This window comes from Anomalospiza imberbis, chromosome 18, assembly GCF_031753505.1.
Source record: "Anomalospiza imberbis isolate Cuckoo-Finch-1a 21T00152 chromosome 18, ASM3175350v1, whole genome shotgun sequence".
Classification (NCBI taxonomy): domain Eukaryota; kingdom Metazoa; phylum Chordata; class Aves; order Passeriformes; family Viduidae; genus Anomalospiza; species Anomalospiza imberbis.
The window spans coordinates 10,635,026-10,658,187 of record NC_089698.1 but is presented as its reverse complement, the minus strand read 5'-3'; the positions used below and the strand labels follow the sequence as shown (position 1 = coordinate 10,658,187).

The 23,162-nt window shown below is 51.1% G+C and overlaps 1 protein-coding gene and 1 long non-coding RNA gene across 14 annotated transcripts in view; one reads left to right on the top strand and one right to left on the bottom strand.

Moving 5' to 3' along the window:
* MSI1 (musashi RNA binding protein 1) overlaps positions 1 to 23,162 on the top strand; it is a 67,767-nt gene that overhangs the window by 31,940 nt on the left and 12,665 nt on the right. For 4 of the 12 annotated variants that reach the window (XM_068208972.1, XM_068208971.1, XM_068208970.1 and 1 more), the window contains exons 1-7: positions 5,475 to 5,587; positions 5,848 to 5,888; positions 6,020 to 6,101; positions 6,215 to 6,299; positions 11,016 to 11,057; positions 12,722 to 12,814; positions 23,054 to 23,102. In XM_068208972.1, the coding sequence (XP_068065073.1) occupies positions 5,529 to 5,587; positions 5,848 to 5,888; positions 6,020 to 6,101; positions 6,215 to 6,299; positions 11,016 to 11,057; positions 12,722 to 12,814; positions 23,054 to 23,102 (451 nt within the window). In that variant the 5' untranslated portion in view covers positions 5,475 to 5,528. Of the gene's footprint in view, positions 1 to 5,474; positions 5,588 to 5,847; positions 5,889 to 6,019; positions 6,102 to 6,214; positions 6,300 to 11,015; positions 11,058 to 12,721; positions 12,815 to 23,053; positions 23,103 to 23,162 lie in introns of those variants that run through there. The other 8 variants (XM_068208973.1, XM_068208976.1, XM_068208974.1 and 5 more) reach the window with 2 other exon arrangements.
* LOC137484837 (uncharacterized) lies at positions 14,313 to 19,954 on the bottom strand. 2 transcript variants are annotated; one of them, XR_011005062.1, is made up of 5 exons: positions 19,874 to 19,954; positions 19,459 to 19,525; positions 17,744 to 19,344; positions 15,292 to 15,422; positions 14,313 to 15,225 (listed from the first exon to the last, which is right to left on the bottom strand). It is a non-coding gene; the product is annotated as an uncharacterized lncRNA (long non-coding RNA). The 2 variants fall into 2 exon arrangements; XR_011005063.1 differs by having other exon boundaries at positions 15,292 to 15,391.

The following is a 23,162-nucleotide window of genomic DNA, read 5'->3' as shown; positions in this document are numbered from 1 at the left end:
TTCTGCTTGCTCAGCTCCTGTTCATGTATTGAGCCAAAAGTTCTCTGTTTGCTCCTCTGAGTGCTTCCTTCTGGTGCTGTTCTGCGACAGTGCCAGGACCCAGATTTCTACCTCCTGCAAGCATCTCAGCAGGGAATCCAGTCCTTCCTTTGTTCTTCTATCCAGTCCTGTTCTCCCCTTGTTCTTCTATTTTATGGAATCTACCTTCTTTAAGGCAGATTTTAGAGGTCCTTGACATGGTGCTGACTTCATCCCCAGATTAATAATTCACACATGCGTCAGACCTGCAGAGGATGTGCAGGTGCACAGATAGTGCAGCATCACTGCCTGAGGAGCTGGTGCTGGAGGCCCAGCACACTGGGCAGCCAGGCACCAGTGGTGTCTCTGCAAGGAGACATTGGAAACGCTGTGTTGGCTGTGGTGGTGTGGTTGGGGCTCACCGTGCCCCTCTTCCACTGGGATACAGGTTTCTGTTTTAAATTCAGAACTTTAACACTTTAAGATGTTCATACGGAAATCCTTTTTGTATAAGGTGTCTGGCAGCTCTCAAACCTGACTCAGAACTTTTCTTTTACCCCTCTTCATCCAGCTCTTTCCCAAACATCTTCTCAGTCTGGTGGTATTTGGTCTTGCCCGGCCTCATGCTGCACCGTTACTTGCCCTGATATGAACCCATGGACCAAAGCTCTTACATTTCTCTGTTATTCCTCTTCTCTAGGCTCCATCTATGCATGTAATTAATGTGCAAGAACAAAACAGGTTATGACATTCATTTAATTTATTCTTCAAAATTTTCATGAATGGGAATTCCCTGGCCTTCCTGGCTCCCCTCTCCCATCTTTAGCCGTCCTTATAGTTGCTAGCTTCTCCTAATATCTAACATTTATCTCTTTCTGTGTCAACTAAACCTATTGCCTTACCTTCAGTGAGCATTAGAAACAATTTAATCAATCTTCTTTAAAAGAGTCCAGCACATCTGGTGGATTTTGGTTGCATCCATACTCATCTCTCTTCTCTAATGGTGGGGAAATGAGTCCCTGTGTATCCCACCATGGGAAGCTCTGAGCTTCCAGGTGAGGAGGGGAAGAATGGGAGGCAATGCTCTGCTTCTCAGCTGGGGAAGAGCTTCCTAACAGTGGATACTCTAAGATAGGTCCCTTTTCCATAGGAAGTGAAGACTGGGAAGGGGTTAGGTAGGAGAAAGGATAGAGCAGAAAGCAGTGACTGATGGAAGGCTGGGACAAACTCTAATAGATTAGAGGGAAGGTGGAGCTCAGGGCACTTTCAAGGAGAGAGATCTCATTTTTTCAAATCTTTTGTTGCTTTTGGTCACTTTATATGCAAACTTTGGAGTATTTAAAAAAAAAAAAGATTAATGGGAAATGAAAATGTTTTCATCTGCTCTTTGGGGAGGGGGTATCCTTTTCAAGCTGCTGCAGAGAAGTGGCACCTGGGCTGGGCTGCTGCAGTGCTGGGCACACTCCATGCATGGAACAGCTCCTGTGTTAGAGCTCAGCAGCCAGGGCTTCCTCCCTCGTTTGCTGGACTGATTTAGATAGGATCATGGAGACTAGACGCCACGTAGTAGTTTTTAGAGTTTGTAGAGAGGGAGAATAGCAGGCAGGGCTCTCTGATTTTTCCCTTAGCCATCATTTCCAGGACAGTGGGTGGAAGCCTGCAATCTCCTACTGTCCTTCAGAGACCTCTCTGGTTCTGTTGTTTTGTGCTGAATCCTTACACTGAATTTACTATGCTGCAAGTCTTCTTAATGCTTTATTTTTCATCCCCTGCAGACTTCTTTCCCTTTTTTTCCCCCATGAGGCTTCAATCTCTCTTGCTGCTTTGTGGTAATTGGGGTGGTCTCCTCCTCCTTCCTTCCTCACTCCTTTTCCAGTTATCCCAGTTGTCTCTACTCTTCCTATCCCCTTTCTCTTGCTCTTTATTAGCACCTATGTTTCTCTTGCCTGCCACCCTGTTCCTCTTCTGTATTCCCACCCATCCTGTTCTTCAGTGCTCTTCACCATGTAAACCCCCATGAATCTTGCTCCCTGAGGTTTCTTATATGAATTAAAGAAGTCATTGGTGCATTTGCAGTCATTGGTCTCTTCCTATTGCTGACTCTGTCCCTCCCCCCAACCTGAGTGGAATCTAAATTATTTAATTTCCCTAAATAGCTCCTCTCTGCCTGTGTGCCTGACTCTTGCCCCAAGCAAGCTCCTGCCAGGCAGGTGGTTGCTGGAGCAGTGGGTTCCCTTCAAGGTAGACACCCCTGGCTGCCTCATGCATGGGCTAGCAGGGTTTTGCCAGCAGCCTTTCCAGAGGGTCAGCATCCTTCATAAAGCAGGCGTGAGAACCACCAGGAGCCAGTGCCAGAGCCAAGCAATGCCCCCAGGCTGCCTATGGAGCCACAGTTAATACCTTCCAGGTTTGCATCTTCAGCACTGTAATGCAAGTGTTACAAAAAATATTTCAATTCAAATTTGTTTATTAACTGTCCAAACTAAATAAAAAGTTAAACTTTTCATGGTTCCTGACTGCCAAAACCTCCCAGCAAGAGACAGGTCTCCAAGACAATCTCTCCTTAAGCTTTATATGATGAGGGAGGAAAAGAGGCGGCTGCTCTCCCTGACCCTCCCCTAACCTCCACTTTTTGGAACCTCCCTCTCACCATGAATAACTCCAGTGTCTGCCACTGGTGCTGGGCAGAGCTTTGCCAATCATCCTCCTCAGCAGGAAGTGGACATGATTTTGATAGTGTCACTCTACCACACATGAGACACTGAATAGCAGCAAGAAAACTGAGCAGTTTTGTTAATCTCGCTGGTGTTTGGCAACCTCTCAGCAGCAGCCACAGAGGCACTACAGCTGTCTGTCTGCAGCCCCAGGAATACAATGCTGCATTATTTTATATTCGGCAGATCATCTTTCCAATCATAAGGTCGGGAATGTTTTATATGTTTACTTCTCTGTGAGGAAAGCTTCCTACTGTCACTAATCAGCAGATTTTTCAAGACCCACTGTCCTGTGCATTACAGAGATGAATGAATTGATACTTACAAAACACTTCGGGGTCCTAAGGTGGATATACAAAATATCATGTGTATGTTTTGGAAACAACCTTGGAATAAGTTACATGGTAGGTTACTGTGTCATTGCCAGTGGTGCAAGTCCAACCACATCCTCCATCCAAATCTTCCTGAAGGCTCATTTTTTTTTCCTCTGATCTTCACAGATGTTAACTCACATTGATCCTATTCTCCCCTCTCCAATATTATTTTGGTGGAGAAAAAGTGAATAAAATAATAAACATTAAAAAAAGACAATGAAGCATTTTAACAGTGTCCCTGAGAGGGCTCAACTTGTACTGTCTTAAAAATAACATGTTTAAAATGATAGTAATGCACTGGTAGCAAACCAAGAGATGTTATCCTTTAGTGAGTCCAACACTGAGCTCTTGTTTCTTTTTTCTCCTCTTGTTTTTAATTAGCATTAGTAGTATGCCTATGTTGGGCAATTATGGAACATAAATCCTGTGCCAGGTGACTTGAAATTGTTAGTTAGTTCCTCCTATAAAGTATTTGCCCTCCAAATGGGAGAGAGCAGGTGCTGGGAAAAAGTAAAATATCACTGAGTTTGGGCAGTGTGGCAGGCAGCTGTGGTGGCCCTGGTAGCCCAGCTTTGTCCAGGTTTCTCAGGACATGCAAGGGGAGATGGTTGGGGTGCTGCCCCAGCATCACTGCTTCCACTGGCTCTGCACTCCTGCCCATCACTGCCAGCTGCAGTACCACCTCTGCATGTCATTAATTATATTCCCCTGCTGCACCAGCCCTGCTGCCTCTCAGGGCACCTCCACCCAAAGTGATGACTTCAGCCCTGTGGAATGAAGAGTGGGTTATTCTGGAGAAGCAGCTCAGCCTGGACCGGTGGCAGCAGGAGCTGGGATGCTGCATAGCTCAGTTCCCAGGGGCAGCTACCAAGTCTCTGGTGTTGAGTGTGTTGCTGTACCCAAGCACAGGGCCAGGACACAGGATAGGATCCTGAACCAGCTCAGGAAATGGGGTGGGTAAATGGTGGTTTGGCAGAGCTAATGGGCAGAGGATGAATTTAACTCAGAGTTGCAGCCCATGTAACAAAAGATACTGTTGCAAAGTATTGTTATAACAAAGGGGTAGTGGTTCCTCTCCAGGAAGGAGAAGATGTGTATTGGGACTTGGAAAAATAGTCATGAGAGAAGGGGAAGACAGGTCAAATGAAAATGGCACTGACCTGAGCTGTCAATACCTTGCTTTAGGCAGTGAGGGGGTACAGGGGGGGCCATGCTGGAAGGAGCAGAGCCAGGGATGCGTGTGGGAAGTATCTGGCATCACAGTAGCTTATGCCTGGAATCCAGTGATACCCTCTTGACATGAGAAGTGGTCACAGCACTGTCACCAGAGGTTTTGAGCACTGCTCTGTTCTGATATGCCACAGATGCAAACAAGTGCCTTCTCCCAGAGAGATGCTTGGTGCAGTCACGCAAGGTTTCAGCTCTCCTCTTGACTCCAACTTTACAGGTATTTCATCTGTTCCTCACTGAGCTCCTCCAGCCACCCGGGCTAGGTTGCCCAAGAGCAGAGGCGGAGTACACAGACCTGCTCAAGAAGCAGCATGTGAATGAACTTGTGTGGCAGTAGAACTCGAATGGAGCTCCGCACGAGTCTGTCAGCCTGAATGAGCAAGAAACTGCGCGGTGCCTTGGGGACCAGCCTACCCCCTTCCCAGTGAGCCGCGGGCAGAGGAGAGCGGCTGGGCTGTGCATACCTGGTGCTGCGGGGCTCTACGGGGCTCCGTGGTGCCCGGCAGCAGCTCTGCCCCGGGTCCTGCAGCCTGGGCACTGCCGTGCGGGGCAGCAAGCGGCGAGGCCGGGAAGCCCCTGACCCCTGCAGGGTCCCCGTGGGCTGCCAGAGGGCATGGAGGTACCAGGGCTCCGAGAAGGCGCCTCGACTCTCCACTGCCCGGTCGGGATCCCGGGGTGAGCAGGGCAGTCCTGGTCCCGACCTGGAAGCGCCCTCGGCAGCGGCGAAACACCGGGAGGAACAGGGCCGGGGTCTCCGGGGTCCGCCGCAGCGAGCCCGAGCGCACCGGGCCGGGCCTGGCTCCATCACCCTTTGTCCACCGCCCCGGGGCAGGTGCGGGCAGCGAGGCCAGGCCAGGCCAGGCCAGGGACAAAGCGGCTGCGAGCTCCGGGGCTGCTCCTGCCGCCGCCGAGCCCAGGGTCGGGCGCTCTCCCCCAGCGCGATGCGGGCGCGGCTCCCGGCACTCGGCCCCGGTGCCGCCGGCGGGTTTTATGCGCAGGGCGGCCGGCGGGCCGGCGGGGGTGGGAGGAGCCGGGCAGGTTGTGCCCGCCGGGCCCTCCTCCCTCGCTCCCTCCCCGCCCGGCGGAGAGGGGTCGGGGGAGGGGGCAGCATGGCCTGTCCGTCCGGCCCCTTTTCCAGCGCTCATCTGCCCCGGGAGTGCGGCGCCGCTCCTCGCAGGGAGAAGAGGTCCGAATGGAGACAGACGGCAGCCAGCCCGGCCTCGCCTCCCCGGACTCCCCGCACGACCCCTGGTACCTCTGCGGTGGCCGCCACCGGCCGCCCCCACCGCCCCCCCCGGTCCGGCCACGGCCGCCCCCACCCCCGGCCCCGGCCGCCCGGCCCGGGCAGGCGCGGCGGCGGCGGAGGCGGCGGCGGCGGCGGTGCCGCTGCCAACATGGCCGATCCGCGCCCTCCCCTCCCCGCGCGGCCCCGCCGCCGCTGCCGCCACCCCCGCGGGGTGCCGCGGCCCCCCGGCGCGGCCCCGCTCACGGCTCTCCCCTTCCTCCCGCAGCAAAATGTTCATCGGGGGACTGAGCTGGCAGACCACGCAAGGTGAGCGCCGCGGGGCCCCGCACCTGCCGCCGGGGCCGGGGGTGGTTGAGCTGGGGCTAAGCCCGGGAGGGGGGGGTGTGCGGCGAGGCCAGGACGGGACGGGAGACCCACAGTGTCTGCTGTGCTTGCAGAGGGCTTGCGGGAGTACTTCAGCCAGTTCGGCGAGGTGAAGGAGTGCCTGGTGATGCGGGACCCGCTGACAAAGAGATCCAGGTGAGAGGCCGGGCCCGCGCCTCCCTTCGCCCCCGCCGCGGCCCGACCGCCACTTTAACCAACTTTCTCTCTTCTCTCCGCACCCCCTCTTCTGCCCGGGCTGCGGGGCTCAGGGGCTTCGGGTTCGTCACGTTCATGGACCAGGCTGGCGTCGACAAGGTCCTGGCCCAATCCAGACATGAACTGGACTCCAAGACGGTGAGATGACTTCTCTCATCTCAGGGGTGCTTTTACCGGCGGAACGGCTGTGCTCGGAGCAGCCGTCGATTGTAGTGTTTGATTTCCAGTTAGAGGTTGTAAACTATTGATTCCTGATACGGATCGATCGTTCCCTTCTCTGTCCCACTTGCCGGCGGGTACCCTAGCTGCCGTCCAAGCACAGGGCTCACCGTGTGCCGATTCCTGGTGTGGGTCTGTGGATCCTGGTGATGGTTTTCTTCTCGCTGTTGGTTGTAAGGCCCGTCCGGGCAGTGACTGTAGCCCTCTCGAAGCTGGGACACCTGAACACGTTTGGGATGAGGATTTGCCCCAGGAAATAAGACGTGGCTTCGGCTTGGTTCGGAGAGAGGGAAGCCGCCCTTTCATCCTGTGTGCTGCTGAGCATGGATCCCTCCTCAGGGGTGCTGTTCCCCAGCGCCCAGGCCCTGCTTCCCTGCCAATGGTGGCCTGTGCATCCCCCCTTCCCGGCAGAGACTCCTCATTCTGTGCACCCCAGAGACTCTCTTGTGGTTTCCCCAGGTGAAGTTTTTGTAATGGTCATGGAGGTTCAGGACTTTATTGTCTCCAAGTGTGGCCAGTGTCTGCCCATGTGGGTTACCACCAGCTTCTTGGAGTGGCTGCGGCTCCAGCCCTCACTCTGCAGGTTTGGGTGATGAGGAGCCCTAGCTGGGCCAGCAGAAAGATTTGGTGGCTCACTGGACTAGTGGCTTAAGGTGGTGGGTCCTGCCTTGTCCTGTGGTGCTCAGGAGATGTGCAGACTGTTTTGAGGGGTGGGGGTGAGATGTCTGAGTGGGAGGTCCCTTCTCTTTAGTTTCAGTGACTTGCCTTCCCCTGAATTCCTTTTCCTTATTGCTGCCCTGGGGTGAAGGTGAGGGTAGTGATGGGGGAGTGGTGGGGGCTGTAAGGGTATGGCATGGTGAGGAGGCATGTTCTGGCTCCAGGCAAGGGCTGCTGAGGAGTCCAAATGCAGAGTTTTATTTCTTGCAGTGCGTGGCCCAGACGTCCTAGTCTTTATCTTGGCAGAAGGAGAGGGCGGGAGAGTGAGACCCTCTTCTTTAGGGTTTACGGTATGAGTTGCAGCAAGATTTATGTCTGTTCCTGTTTAACTGCCTGGATCGCTCCCTTTGATGTGCACAGGTCCTTCCTCCCCACGGGAGCTCCTGGTTAAACCCACTCCAGCCTTCCTGGCTGAGGCTGGGTCCCCAGGACTCCCGACCCTCCTGCTTCCAGGAGTGATGTAAACTGATTTTTGCTCTGAGTGGGGGGTTTACAGTAATGTCTTTTGAGGAGGGCCCAGGGTTTTCTTTTTTTTTTTTTTTTTTTTCACTAGCCTGTGTAAACACAGTGTCTGATCAGCTAGTCCTGTCATGAGTCTGTGGGCTGGCATAGACCCCTCTTGAAAAGGCAAGTGATGGATGTTGGTTGTAGCATTAATCCTGGAAGTGTTTCAGGGCTGGGAGAGAGCTGAAATCCACGTTGTCCATTCTTCTCCCCAAGCCGCCGCTGCCGACTGTGCGAAGGCGCTCTGCAGCCCCCGGTGCAGCCCATGCGGGCAGGGAGGGATGGTGGCCGCTGCAGGAGAACAGAAGAGCCTCGTGGCATAGGGCGCGTGGGGACCGGCCCGCCACTGAAATTCCCTGCTGCATCTGCTCTGCTCACCCCGCTGGCACGGCACAGAGAATGGGGACAGTTTCACCAGGGCCTTCTTTGTTAGGAACTTTGATCCTCTTCCCCCTTCATTCTTATTTTTTGTTTAGTGCAGTTTTCAGCTCAGTCAGATGTTTTGGGGTGTTTTGCCTCCTGAGAGGTTGATCTTAAGGGAGCACATGGAACCTCCATATGCCTTTTCCCTGCTGAGGTGAAAGGCTTTGCTGTGAATCATGGGTTAAATGACACAAACTCATCTAAATCCTAATTTAGAGTTTTATGAAACTTTGCAGGAAAAGGCCTGGTGCCCTGTAAGGACAGCCTTCTCATGGGGCTTGGTGTCTCCTGGCAAACAGCATTTGATAGACAACGTCTGCTCAACTTGTTGCTGCATTGTCTTCTGATTCTTCCTACTCTAATGAAGGCAGTTGGCCCAATTCTTGGGGGCAGCCTTGTTCTTTTCAGACTCCTCTTTGTTTGTAAGCTAGATAGCAGACTACAGGGTTATTTTTGAAAATACTTGATATGAGAATTGGCTTTCCAGGCTCAAGGTAAAAGATTTGCGTGACTTTGTAAAGCTGCAGCTGGCCTCTGCCTTAAGCTGCTTCTTTACGCACTCTGGGAAGAACACTTGGCAGTGCTGGGTCATCCCGTAGTTTCTTTGTTGCCGTTGTTGAGTTTTTGCTGGGTTTGTCTTTTGTGCTGGAGGGAGTGATCTGCTGCTCCCCTGCAGTGCAGACCAGCAGGGCGGAGGTAGTGACAGAGGTAAAAGGAAAGAACAAACCCGGACCTGACATCTCACAGGTCCTTCCCAGCCTTCCCTGTGTTTTGGGACACTGATACCAGCTAGGCTAACACAGGAGTTACGAGATCTGAGCTATAAAATGGGGCTGTAGGTGGCCTGAAGAGCATTACTGAGGACCTGGCTGGCCTGTTGGTACACCTGCGGCTTCCATGGGATTCCTCATCAAAGTCTTGTGGGGTGAACTGGAAGCAGTTTGAGCTCAGGTGACTTCCATTCACTGCAGCCTGATCTGGGTTTTTGTTTTTTTGGGTACAATCTGAGCAGTTCTGAATGCTCTTAGAAGATTTCTATCTGGGTTTGTAAAAAGGATCCATTACGTCAGTGGGTGACACTGAAATACAACTCCTCCAGGGCTATTTGTTTTAACACCAGAAATGAGGGAATAAGGTACCAGTGCCTTTGCTTTAATTAGGAAAGACTCCAGCAGCCAAGGAGCAGTCCAGTTTGAGTAACTTGAGTCCGGCACCGAACTTGCTCCCCTCTGCATGTTCCCAGGGCTGTGCCTGCAATCAGTCACCCCAGCCTCCCTCTACCTGCAACAATAGCTGGTTGTGCAGAAGAATTTGTGAAATGACTGCCTGCTCTCTCCAGCCAGGAGGACACGTTATCTCTGCCCAGTTGATCACACTTAGGGTAATGAGAAAATGAGGCTGAGCTTAGCATTGCTGAGTATGAAAGCATCTTATTGGCAGGAGCTGAATGACACTGGCTGAGAAGTAAAAGACAGTAGATTATTGTTTTTGCTTATTATCTGCCATCAACCTCCTGGTCTCCTGCCGTCCCCTGTCCTCAGAATTCGCTGTGGGTGTCTGCACTAGCCAGGAAGCAGTGGGGAGGGGGGGGTGTGCCTGGGGTGGGGAGGGCCTGGGTGGTTCCGATGCCCCAGGGAGGCACTGGAGGGTATGCTAATCTGCATGGAGCTTGGGGAACGAGGTTTATTTTTGAATATATTTGTGCTTTTCAGTTTTGCCTGTGTTTACCTACGTGCTGAGTTTATTTATGTTGTAAGCTGTGAGTCAGGATGGAGGTGGGGAAGGCAGGGAGAGGAGCTGGTGGAAGGGCACAGGGGGGCCAGGCTCCGGGGCTGTGAGACAAGTAAAAGGATGCGGGACGGGAGGGCAGCCAGGCTGGAAAGCTGAACAAAGCAGTGAGAGGAGCTGGAGAAACACAGCTTCCTTTTGGACTGTTGGAGCTGCTGGGCTGATGGGACAATGCTCCAGGCTGCCCTCCCAGCTGCAGCCAGTCCAAGTGTGGGGATGAGCCAAACCTGCCTTTACCACAGGTCTTTGTAAGCTGATTTGTAGGTCTGGATCATCCCTGATGTGATGTAACTTTACAGAAGTTGCTGTAAAAATAGGCCTATAAAGAAAGAAGTGGTGGCTGAGGAGGAGAGAAGGCTTTGTGGGTGTTTGGCTTGCAGCTGCATTAGTGTTTGTCCCAGCTTTTGTGGTGGTGGTGCTGGTGGTGGTGTGAGGCCAATGTAGGCACGCGCTCATCCGTGCTGAGCCCGGCAGAACACGCGGCACCTGGATGGCGGCGCGGGCCCGGCTGCTCCGGCCAGCAGCAGGTTTATAGGGAAGCTGAACAGGCACAATGGAGGCTCAGCCCGCGGAGGGAGGGAGGGAGGGAGGCATCACGGCTTTGTGTGCAGCGCAGCCTGGGGAGAGGGGCAGCGCGATCCCTGCGGCCGCAGCCGGCAGGCCCGGGCTCCTCGGGTTAATTTGTGCCATCCTGTCCGCTCTTTTACAGCTTCTTTTTGTCTGCTCTTCAGTCTGTGTTTGAAGGGATGAAATGTTTGGGGATTTGTGCGCTGCTTCTTTTCTGTCTTGTTACTACCCAGATGAACTCTGTACTTGTAGGAAGAGTGAAGGGTGAGAGCAAAAAAGGCAAAAGAAACCACTTTTAATATGAGGCTGGTGATGCAAGGCACCCAGGGGCCGGCCAAGCGGGAGGGTGCAGCCCAGCCTGTTAATCCCAGCATGTGATGGGCTCTCAGTGCATCTGCCCAGAGCTCAGCTGGAGATGGACCACTGCATGCTGGGACTTGTAGTCTCCCTGGGTTACACCTTACCAAGAGGGAAAGATGTCTGCAGCCAGCTTCATTTTATGCACCTCAGGTAGATTCTTTGGGTTTTTAGCAAGGTGCCACATGGGCACAGACAGCTGCACATATGGAGGAAACCCTATGTCTGTAAATAGGCAGGAAAAGTGTGTTCACCTGTTCTTCCCCACATCTCTTTCAGATTGACCCGAAGGTAGCGTTCCCTCGCCGAGCACAGCCCAAGGTAAGCACTGTGGGCAGCCCTTGTGCCACAAGGGGCAGAATTTGTGAGGGTGAACCATGTCCTTCTGTGCAAGGTGGCCAGTGCATGCAACAGAGCTGCTCACTGGGGTTTGCTCAGGACTCACCTGGAGCGGAATGCTGGGAGTTTGCATGGCACTGAAGGAACCAGGAGGCCCCTTGGTTGTACTTCAGAATGCACTAGATAGAGCTAGTGGATTAAATGCTGCCCAGGGTGAACTTAGTCCTTCCGAAATTGCAGACAATGGTAGAAGTTCCAGGTCTTAGGAGATGTGGAACAGCTCCATGCTGTGAGGTGACACAGGTGGAAGAGTGTCATGTGTGTGCACCTGTGTGTGATGGGAAGGGGAGAAGGATTTCACTTTGTGAAATGCCCTTGTGTGCTTCAGCACTGGAAAAGGCAAAAGGAGTTTGGTGTTGGATCTTATGTACAAGAGGCTCTGGTGTTAAAATGCACAGTGGCAGGAACTTTTTCCAGGTGTGCAGCTAGAAACTTTTAGCTGAGGAGCCAGCAGCACACTGGAGACTGCCTTTAGACTTTGTGTCTTCCTTTAACTTGGTTCTTGGATGTGAGTTTTAAAGTTTAGAGTCTGTATTCGAAGTGCTGTTAGGGGTGAAAGAGCTGGGGAAAAGCTGTGCTGAGAAGCAGAGAGGAAAGCAGAGACTGGTGCTGGGAGGGAAGTAAGGAGTTCAGGCACTGAGAACAATTGGTGAGCAGGTATCCCAAGTAACTGGAGCCAGGAAGCACATGGTAGGAATTGGGTTAATTCCATTAAGCAGTTTGGTGACAGAAGGTGCTTTAGTGTTAGAACGGGCTGCTCTCCAAGCCAGGGAATTGCTGCGGATTAGCCCTATGCTCCTTGGGGTAATTAGGACCATGTGTTCCTCTGAGAGCAGGGGTGTAGCCAAGCAGCTAAGGGGAGGATGCAGCTGGAGAGCTGGTTCAAAGGATGTCGGTGTGCCTCAAGCCTGGCAGCCATGGCCCCTCTCAGGGTAGTTCGTTTTGTTCCTTGTCCCAGCTGTGACAAGTGGCAGAGGGATCTTGTCTTTACCTTCTTGCAGCGGCAAAGTGATTTAACTGGGTGTTGACTGGGCTCCATTTAAGTGACTGGAGAATGGTAGTGAAATGAGGCTTATTCCATTTCAGACTGGAAGGCTGAGCAATTTGTGGGGTGGGAGGGCAAAGCCTAGGGAACCTGCCTGTGATGGCAGGCTTTCTGCCAGCCTGGGAGCCGAGCAAGTACCTCTGGGGTTGCACTGGCTGCGCAGAGTGGCAGGGCTGGGGAAGGGACAGCTGTGCCCCACACATTTGGGATGATATCACAGTGCCAAGGGAGCGGTGGCATGTTGGTGAGGGAAGAGGATGAGGGTGTTGGTGAGGGTGGCGTGTTGGTGGTAATTGTCTGACGAGGAGGTGGTGGCTGGGTGCTGGCATGTGTGGTGGGCTCTGTGAAGACAAGAGCATGAATCTGGTGTGGGACAGATCTACTAGCTGTGCTTGGCCAGAGGGCTTCAAGAAGTTGGAAGCTCAGCTGCAGCAAAGGGAAAAGCGCTTCCCGGCAGCAGAGGGGAGTTAGTGGCCTTTTGAGCCTCGTTCTCTGCTCACTCTGGGTTTATTTGGTGAATTCCTGTCCTTCCCTTTTCCAGATGGTGACCCGAACGAAGAAGATATTTGTGGGTGGTCTGTCTGTGAACACTACTGTGGAGGATGTGAAACAATATTTCGAGCAATTTGGGAAGGTAAGTCTCTTGAGTGATGTTGGATCAAAGCTGTTGCTTCTGGGGCAAAAGGAGTTTTCTGAACTTTTGTGGGGGCGGGATTAGAAGCTTGAGTCTTTTGCAAGGGTTAAGTAGATTAAAGGTCACTTACAGATGCTGGCTGCCTATAATGTCCTTGTAGGGGCTACAGCCAGTGACTCCTGCCCTGTGGTGATTTGAAACAGAGTTTATTCTTGTTCCCAGAGTTGCTAGGATGTCGGCTATGGGAAATTTTTCCCTATCCAGAAGCCTCTTGTGGCTCACAGATTTGCAGTCTGTTCAAATGCTGGAGGAAGAAGGTTTGTAGACACTCCTAACAGAGTGGCTGCTGTATCAAACCTCTGATTTGGCCTGTTTCTAACTCAAAACCTTGTGATTTATTTTTCAATAATCCTATATTACAAATAAGTCTTTTGGTCCTGAAACTTCTCCTGCTGAGTCTTGGGCAAGCGATGGTGTAAGTTTTGTATTGTTGAAGAAAGTTTGGCACTAAGGCTGTCCCTTGTGTTGGTCTGGCTCTTCTGTGGCTGGTGGTGGCTCAGGAAAAGGTGGGGCTACTGTGGCTGGAAGTCGCTTGTGTCATGGTCCATGACAGCCAGGTGCATGAATTGTGAGACTGGACTGAATCTGAGGATTGGAGGGAGCTCAGTTGTGACCTTTCAGCTGAGGAGATTGTCAGCATCTCCAGGAGTGATATCAGCAGGATTAGACTGAAGGATCCCAAGATTTTTAATGGGATTAGGAACTGAAGGGGATCGCCGTACCCAGGTTCCGAATGTGGTCACCTCTGTGGGCAGGACACTGTGACTGTTTCACTGTTGTTCAGTGGAGTTGTGCATAGGTTCGCTCTTTGGGGCAGGAAGTGTTGCATTCTGCAGCTCTTGGAATCTTCCTGCCCAGTTAGGGGGGAAGAACATGGTTTGGTAGGTGGTGACCTGGCCAGAACATTGCTGATAGAATCATGGTCATGGAGGGAAGTACTATGGAAGTTGCAGTGTGGGGATGAAGGATTGTTTTTTTTCCTGCAAAAGGGTGATGTCATGTTAAGGCACACTAATTAGTGAAAGGAAAGGGAGTTTTGTAACCAGATTTGCCATATTGCTGAAACTTTTGGGCAGAAAGTTTGGGACAAGTATCTGCTCAGAACTTTCATTCAGCTTCTGAAGCCAAATTTGCATGTCCTGGTGTGCAAAGTGGGACTCTCTTCACTCCTAAGAGAAAGTGGTCAGATATCCTCGTGTTTGCCAGTTGGTAGCTCTGTGTGGTTTCATTTTCTATAAGAAATAGGCAAACTCTGTTATGTTCCCAAGAGCTTTTACATGGTATCCTCAAGGGTGCCACCACTAAAGGTGGTGGTGTTCAAGTGTCTGTGCAGTCTAAAGGCTGTTTGACTTGCAAGTTCTCCTGTGGATGGATGTGTTTGATAGGAAAACAAACTGTCTTTGGCATAATCCCCTTTTAACCTTGACTGTATCCCTGCTAATTCAAAGAAGCATGTCACAGGGCACTCAGTTTATAGGCAGTTACAGTTGCTCTAGTCTGAGCAGTCCTTTCCAGCTCTTTTGGGGTGCTGTTTTGTTTCTCTTGTTTAATGGTTGTGTGCTGAGAGGTGTCCTGATGTCAGGTGACTGGCAAGGACTGTTGTGTGAGACTGTTTTCTGGAGTGGGCAGGAGGGAGAGTTCTGCACAGCTCGGTGCAATTCATTTCTGAAGAACCAGTGTTCTGGACAACATCCAGTGCTTCAAGTCTGCGTGAGGCTGGAGCAGTTGTTCCTTTGGCTCTGGGGAGTTTCCATGGGGAGACGTTCGGCCTGGTCAGATTGACTTGCCATTTTCAGAGCAATTTTCTGACTCATCTGTTCACTTCAGATGAACAGCTCTTCAGAGCTCTTGTGTAAAGCATCGTTCCTGGCCTGTAACCATCTTCCAGACCAAGCCTCAAATAATTCACCCACGGCCAGGAGAACTGTTTCCTGAGAGATTCTCTACAGTAGATAGCTTGGTATGGCTGATGGGTAGGATCAGTGGGAAAGTTCATTTCAGAGGAAGGCCTTGTGGCCTTCACCTCTGGAGTTCTGAGCTCTGAATGTGCCGTTATAGGGTCTGTAGGGTCAAGCCTATTGCCTTCAGTTTCAGCTGTGCCTCATGGAAAACATGATTTTGATGCACACTCTCTTTTGGTGGCTCTTTATGATGTGCTGGGGCCTCCCAGGTTTCAGAGGTCTCCTAGAATCCTGTCTTTATGGGTGTCCCACACACCACAAGTGGTCTTCATCTCTTTGATTTATGGCGTCTTTAAGTGAGAGGTGCTGAAGCTCCAGTCATGGTCTCCTCATCTCAGAAAATGTTTTTTTCATTAAGACTTTCCAAGTCATTTGGGTCCAGTACTGCTTCTGGAATTGTATCAGGACTGTGTGAAAAAGAACTTTAAGGATGCTCTTTGAAAGCAGAGCACTCACCCTCTGAGGAAAGAGCTTTGTAACTATTCCCTTCTCTTTGAAGAGGCCCCACAGTTACCTAGGACATGGCAGGACAAAAATTGCTCCTCTTTGCTCCTGCCTGTCCAGGGAAGGCATGGGAACACTTAGACCTAGAGAGGAGTGAGCCGAGAGCACCAAGTCATCCTGTCTTGGTTGCTCAAGGTACCAGGTTCCCAGGGGTGATTTTTAGTCAGTTGTTGAGAATCCAGTGGCAGCTCAGTTTGGATGTTGGCTTCAGGGGGAGATCATGCTCTACTTCTGAGGACAGGGGAGTCCAGGCTGCTGGATGGCTTTTGCATGAAGGTTTGTATGTCACCCTCAGGCCACAAGCCTGAGTGTGTCTTAGATTTGCCACCACTTAAGGTCTTTAAATTAGGATAGATGCTTTTGAAAAATACATTTTAGCCCAGACAGAAAGCATGTACATGCTGAAGGAATTACAAGAGGAAGTGCTATGGCCTGCAGAACAGATGAGGTCAAATTAGATTATCATAATGTTCTCTCCAGTTCAATTCCGTGAACTGCAGCTCACAAGTCTGCCAAGGTGGTTGGTGTTGGTGCATCTCAGGTCAGAAGCAGCACACCTCCTACATCCATTAGCAGAAAAAAAATGGAAGTTTAGTTGGGCTGCAAAGGAAATGTTTTTCTATTTCATTAGACAAAAGTCCCAAATGTGATTTTTCCATTTTGGCATTTCTGCGTATTCTCTTATTTTTGTTTGGTTTTGTTTTCTTTCCTTGCTGTGGAATGGAAGTGGCAAATGGAAGTGGCAAAAAAAAAGGGAAAATGTGTGAAAAGGAAATCCATGAGTATTACTCAGTGATCAAGCAAGAGAGGGAGAGGCTAGCACCCCATTTCTTCATATCAAAATACTTGGTTTTAACAGGCACAAAAGGTGAAGCTTCAAAGAGGATCCCAAATACAGTGTGAGTGTCTCTGCTTCAAAGAGGAATCACTTTTGGGTTTTTTCCCTTCCAAAACTCTGACTGAAATATATGGGCTGCTGTTTTCCTGTGAAAGAAAGTACAAAGTTTTTTTTTTTTTTTTTTTTTAGTACAGAGAGAGAGACTGAAAAGTGATCTCAAACTGGCGGTGGTTTGTCAGGTGCAGCTGCGAGGGCTTTGAGCATAGCGGGATCTCTAGGAAACACCTCTCTGGTTCCAAAACTTGAATCTCTCTCAGGTCCAAGCTCAGGCCATGCACATGCTTTCTAAAGGAGATCATTTTTTTCAGCTGTAGGACAGAAGTCCTGGAAAGACTTTCATTGACAGGATGTGTAGCCAAGTAGTTTGGCTTAAGTTGGATGGTGTTGAAGATCTTTAGACAGCACAAGGAATTATTTCAACAGCTTCTCTAGAGTCAGGCTACCACCCTTACTGAAACCTGCAGAAGAAAGAGAGGAGGAAGGTGTCTTGCATCCACCACCTCAGGCACAGCTAGTCCTCTGTCTAGTTCAACACGTATGAGAATGCCAGAGGAGCTCAAGTTGCAGCTTCCTCCTCTGCTATTTCGACCTGTGGGAGCATGTTGCTCTATATTATTTTTGGGAGGAAGAGGGGTTATCCATCAGAGTAATTTCTTTGGACTGTTGGGTCTCCAATCTTGTAAGCAAGGTTATTTGTTTCAAATCAAAACTGAAGAAACTCAGATCATCTTTCTAATGCAAGAGTTGGTCTGATGAAGTTTTGTGGTAGAGAAAGTCATATAAATTGCAAGATAGGAGGAGGCTTAGAACAAATGAAGTCATTTTATCATGGAGCATATCTAAACTGTGAAATCTTTGCCGCAGGATGTTGTTGCTAAAATTTACATAGGCTTCAGAATGATTGGGCAAATTCATGGAAGGCCTTTTAACATACACAGACACCCCTTTGAATTCAGAAAATCTCCAAATCACAAATAGCTTGGATGGGGATGTAGTGTTCTGGGCTCTGTTGTAATATCCTTGCCTTATCTTTATGTTCCTCCAAAGTTGTCTGTTGGTTGGTATCTTGGGAGGTTTTGGGCAAGGCAGAGCTCCGCTCTAACTTGATGCAGCTGGTCTTTTGTTTGTCATCAGGAGAGATGCTGATCTTAACAGAAACTGGAAGTGCAGAGGTCCTGGAAGAAATGGGGGCCTGCACCCGAATCAGGTTTTTGAACTCATGGTTTTGTTGTGTGCTTTTACATTTGGTGAAGCAGCAGTGCAGGAAATACATTCACAGTGACGTCTTTGCATGACTCACTAATCAGTTGCAGCACCAAGGGTGCTTGGAAAGTGCTTAAAACCAGTCTGCATCTCTCGCTGGGCCTGAGGTAATTGTGTGTAGATGAGTCGGTCATGAAAGCTCAGCCTCTCTGTGAGGCAGCTCTTGCCCAGAGAGATCTCCTCTCTAAAAATACCCTGGAAGCAAACAAGAAAAAAGATCTGGGGTCTGAGGAGGGTTCTGACCTTTAGGCTGCCATCTAATACTCCATCCAAATTCTGGACCTGAGAGGTCCTGAGGTCTCACTGGGGTGATGGCTGTTACTGTTGTGATGAGGGAAAATCACAGTATCTGAGGTGCTGGATAAGATGAGGGTTTGTAGGTCTGTCACAAATGCCTATTCATGTACTCCTGACAGAAGAATGGGGTGGTTGACTTAGGTGTATGAAATGAGTTTTCCCTGCTGACTAATGGGAGAACCCTCAGATACTGATGTCTTTAAAGGAAGACTTGTTTCTGTGCTTACAGTGGTCATGATTTTCCTCACTTTGGATTGGGAGAATGTTAATTAATTAATCCTTAATCTGCTGCTCTCTGGAAATTTCAGGGATCAAAGCTACTTGTCAACCTGCTGTGGATTTCCAAACTGGATTTTGGATTTTCTTCCACAGATCAGAGGGCAATTTATGTAAATTCTCACACATAACATGGTTGCCATGAACAGATGGGGAGGGGAGGAGAAGGGGAATCTGATCACCTCTCTTGTGGCAGTAGGCAGTTTGGCCTGTGGTAACAATGCCTCTGGAACAAAGGGTTCTCTGTGCTCCGCATCTGGTAGGCACATAGCCAAAACCACTCTAGTGTAATGGTCATTCAGGTCTTCTGGGGTTCATCTGATATTTGCCAGGTGCCTGTGTGAGAGCGGGCAAGGACACCTGGACAGGCTGTTCTGCTCTCCTGTGGCATGGAGCAGGCTCTGTCCCCTTGGCCAAGTCTCATTCCCAGAGTTCTGAGAGTGGCTCTGCAGAGTGGGGTAAGAAGGGTCTTAATGGTACAGCACACCTGTTCCCTGGAGCCAGGCTCTCTGTCCATGCATCCTCCTCCCTGGAATTGGCCTGTTCTGTTTGTGCAGCTGGGAGAACCTCACAGGGTTGTTAATGCTGTCTGTCTCCTGACAGGATGGCAGAGTGGTTTCTAGATAGTTTGGTTTGTATTTTCCTTATGGAAGCTGTCTCAACAGTTACTATTTTTCTGCCTAACTTTACTACAAATATGTTGCTGTGATTCCTTCTAGGACCAGCTCAGACATTATTATTTGCAGTTCAGGTGGAAGATGTCCATCTCCACAAACCCTTTGCTTGAATATTTACAGCTTTCAAAATCTACATTTGTGAAAGTGCATCCAACCTTTCCTATCAAACTGGCATTGGAAATTATTATTTTATTAAATCTGCATGAGTATGTCATTGGCTTCCCCATAGCAGATAACTAAGAATGGAACATTGGAAGATTGAAAGATATTAGAGTGGAATTAAACCTCTGAAAACCCCCAGGTATTTTGGCCAAGGCTGGATGGATCATTTGTGATTATGTCACCTTTAAGTGAGAGGTGCTGAAGCTTCAGTCATGGTGTCCTCATCTCAGAAAATGTTTTTTCAGACAGACTTTTTCTGAGTAATTCAGGTCTAGTACTACTTCTGGGATTGCATTGGGACTGTGTGAAAAGGAACTATTGAGGTTGCTCTTTTAAAGCATTTCTTTAGGGGACTTACCCTCTGAGGAAAGGGCTTTCTCTGAGTGAACTCTGTTCACTCTTTTTCCAAATGGCCTCACAGTTTTTTAGCACCTGGCCGGACAAAAACTTTAAGGATGCTCTTTGAAAGCAGAGCACTAACCCTCTGAGGAAAGAGCTTTGTAACTGTTCCCTTCTCTTTGAAGAGGCCCCACAGTTACCTAGGACATGGCAGGACAAAAATTGCTCCTCTTTGCTCCTGCCTGTCCAGGGAAGGCATGGGAGCACTTAGCATCTAGAGAGAAGACAGCTGATTCCTCAAGCTCAAGGTACCAGGTTCCCAGGGGTGATTTTTAGTCAATTGTTGAGAATCCAGTGGTAAACTCAGTTTGGATATTGGCTTTAGGGGGAGATCATGCTCTGCTTCTGAGGACAGGGGAGTCCAGGCTGCTGGATGGCTTTTGCATGAAGGTTTGAATGTCACCCTCAGGCCACAAGCCTGAGTGTGTCTCAGATTTGCCACCACTTTAAATTAGGATAGATGCTTTTGAAAAATACATTTTAGCCCAGACAGAAAGCATGCCAAAAATCACTCCTCTTTTTTTCTCTTCTTATTTAGGGGAGGCATAGGAACACTTAGGACCTAGAACGCAGGGAGCACCAAGTCATCCTGACTCGATTGCTCTAGCTCAAGGCACCAAGTTACTGGGGGCGATCATTTACACAAGAGCATGTAGTGACAGGACAAGGGGGAATAGCTTCAAGGTGAAAGAGAGAGAGAGAGTAGGTTTAGATTGGATCTTAGGATAAAGGTCTTCCCTGTGAGGCTGGCGAGGCCGTGGCACAGGTAGCCCAGAGAACCTGTGGCTGCTCCATCCAGGGACAGGTCCAAGGCCAGGCTGGACGGGGCTTGCAGCAACCCCCTTGTAGGTGTCCCTGCACAGAGCCGCGGGGTTGGAACGAGGTGATGAATCCCTCGGGAATGCCGATTCGCCCGTGCTGGGGTGCCGGAGGCCCCCGTTGGGTGCCCTCCCGAATCCATCACCGGCCGCGGGCACCGAGCGCTGCGGGGCGGCTTTGTGAGCCGCTAATCCGGGCCCCAGCTGCCATGGCGGCCGCGTTGCCATCGCGACGGCCCCGCCGGCGGCCGCCTTTGTTGGGGCCCGGCGCGGCCCAGCCGGGAAAGGCCCAGCGCGGCCGCGGCGGGCGGGAGGGAAGAGCGGGGGTGGGGGCGATTGTGCTGGTTCACCACCACAATAGCTGCCCGCTTACGGCTCGCGGTGCTTGTAGAGTCGGTGCAGGCGGAGCTTTGCTGGGTGCTGGATGTGGCGCCTCAGCGTGCGGGTCTGCCCAAGTTATCCCTGCTACAAGACAGGCGTGTCCCCTGTGGCGAGGGTTAGGGGGGATCGGGGCCCCTCTTTACCTCACAGGTGTGTGCTGAGACCACCCAACTCAGCTCACACGCTGCCTTGAAAGCAGACGCTGCCTTGAAAGCAGACGTAACGATGGCCATGTGTAGATTTTAATGGCAATAAAATATATCAGTTACAGCCATACACAGAGTTGAAGCCCTGGAGTTGTGTGCATATACACCTCTATATTTTTTTCCACTTATGTACTGTATAAGATTTAGTTTTTTTAGCAGGAAACAGCTTTCAAATAGAGTACATGTCTTACAATAAATATGTTCTTGCAAGGCAAGTACATTTTGGGATGCTGTGTAGGCACCTCAAAGCACAGCCATCGGAAAAAGCGCAGAAGGAGGAAGGCTGCAGCTCTCCTCACAGCATACAGCGTGGTTTGGGATGAAGTGGTTGCACATCTTCTTTCTCTGAGCGCTGTGGCAGTGCCCAGCCGTTGCCTGGGATATTGCCGTGCCAGGAGTTAGTGTGGAAGTGCAATGGGCTCTGCCACTTGCAGTTGTTCCTGCTTCCCAGGCTCTGCAGAGAGGAGGGCTGGTCAGGCAGACTAAGTCAGCAGTGGGCCCGTGCTCGTTGACACTAGTTTGTTTTTTTTCCTCATGCCCATCTGTCCTTGTGATGAGTTTGTGGTCTCCAGCTACCTGAGCTAGGTGTGGCACTGCCTCAGAGTGCCTTTTACACAGCTTTCTCCCAGAGTTTACTGGGGAAAGCTGTCCAGTGTTTACTGGAAAACAGCTATTTCTCCAGCCTTCTTGTGAACTGGGTGGGGGAATGGATCTAGATTTTAAAATGAGGAAAACTAGACAACAAAACCTGTTGTACTTTTTTTAAGCCACGTTGGGTTTCCCTCCAGCACATCACAGTTGTGCTGTACCATGAAGGGAAATGGTGCAGATGTGGGAGCAAGTGGTGATGGGGAATGACAGTGTGAGGAGCTGCCTTCAGCACCCATCTCCCTAACTGTGTGTCCCGGGAAGCTGCTGAGGAGTTGCTTCGGGTCTGTGTCAAGGCTTATGTCCCCTGTGGCTGCAGGCTGGATGCTTGGCATGTTTCTCAGGTGTTTGTTTACTTGGCTGAGGAAGGCTGAGCCAGGTTGGTAAGTGTGCGAGATGAGAAGGAGCCAGGTTGTCTGTTGTCACCTGGAGTGGATGTGTTAGACAAGGCCAAGGGCATCAAATAGGATCTCTGTCTGCTTATGATGGTACTGGAAATGTCTGTAAGGGCTCCTTCCATCCACCTGGCCCTGAGGTGGAGTGGGTGTTCTGGGGGCCTGAGAGCAGGAGACTCTCCCCTTCCTGACTGGGGATGTGGGGTCTCCATGGGCAAAGCCCGTGGCTGCCTGTGCCAGGGCAGGGGCAGCACTCTGCCCTCTCCAGTGACTGTTCAGGAGGAGGCAGCAATGCAGATTCTTCCCTGGGCGAGGCAAGGGAGTAATCCTGTAGAGTTGGGGGCGTGCAGGGCTTGCCGCTCAGGGAGCGGCTGTGTCACATGGAGAAGGAGGAGGGCCAGGGCAGCTGCTGGCCGGAGACTGCTGCCACCTCCCCTGAGCACTTGCACGTCCAGTTTCATAATCGGATTAAGGCAGTGGTATTAGAGGAGGGATGGGTCAGTGGGACAGGTTTACACTGGGGCTTACACGGAGGGGATTGAAGTGTATTTTTTAACCCTGCTCGGGCTGACCTGCGGAGTGGATGCGGCTCCGCAAGGCAACACCCGCGGGAAGATGGGGGGAAAAGTGGCACCAGGCGGTGATGTGCTGGGGAGGAGAGCAGCCCCAGGCCGGCTGGGGGATGGGATCCGGCCGCCCCTCCCCCCCGGGAAGGCAGCCCTGCTCAGGCCTTGCAGTAAATTTGCTCTAATTACAGCCTCCAGCAGTGGGAAACCTCACTTAGAGGAAAGGCTCCTCATGGGGTGGGGGTGGGGGTGCTTCCCAGCTTTCCCAGGCAGGCTCTGTTGTCTGAGGCCTCCGCTTCCCCCACCGCTGGGAGGCCCCTTATTCCTCTCCCCTCTCCAGCTTTGCTTCTCTGCCCCCCTTTGATTCTCCTCTCCTTTGAGGCCGGGATTTGGGAACAATGCCCTCCCTGCTCCTTGGCCCCCGGCTGGAGCTGCAGGCAAACAATCAGGGTCGCTTGCTGCCAGGGGCTGGGTCGAGGGGGCTCAGCCCAGCAGCACCTGCCCCGGGCTGGTGGGGGGACCAGGACCATGCTGGTTGTGGCTTGAGGAAGTGCCTGGTGTGATAGCGTATGTGCACTGCGTATGTGTGCACCCTGTTTCCTTCTTGGGGACAGGATGTCTCATCTTGATCCCCTCAGGTTTGGGAAGGCCAGGGAAGCTCTGAACAGTTGTGTTGGTAGATGCTTGCCGCAGCAGTAATAATCTGACTGCAGCCATTCTCTTTGCAGGTGGATGATGCGATGCTGATGTTTGACAAGACAACCAACCGACACCGAGGTGAGAGCTGTCTTCTGGCCCTAGGAGAGGCTACTGCAGAGGATTTGCCTCCTGTCTTGC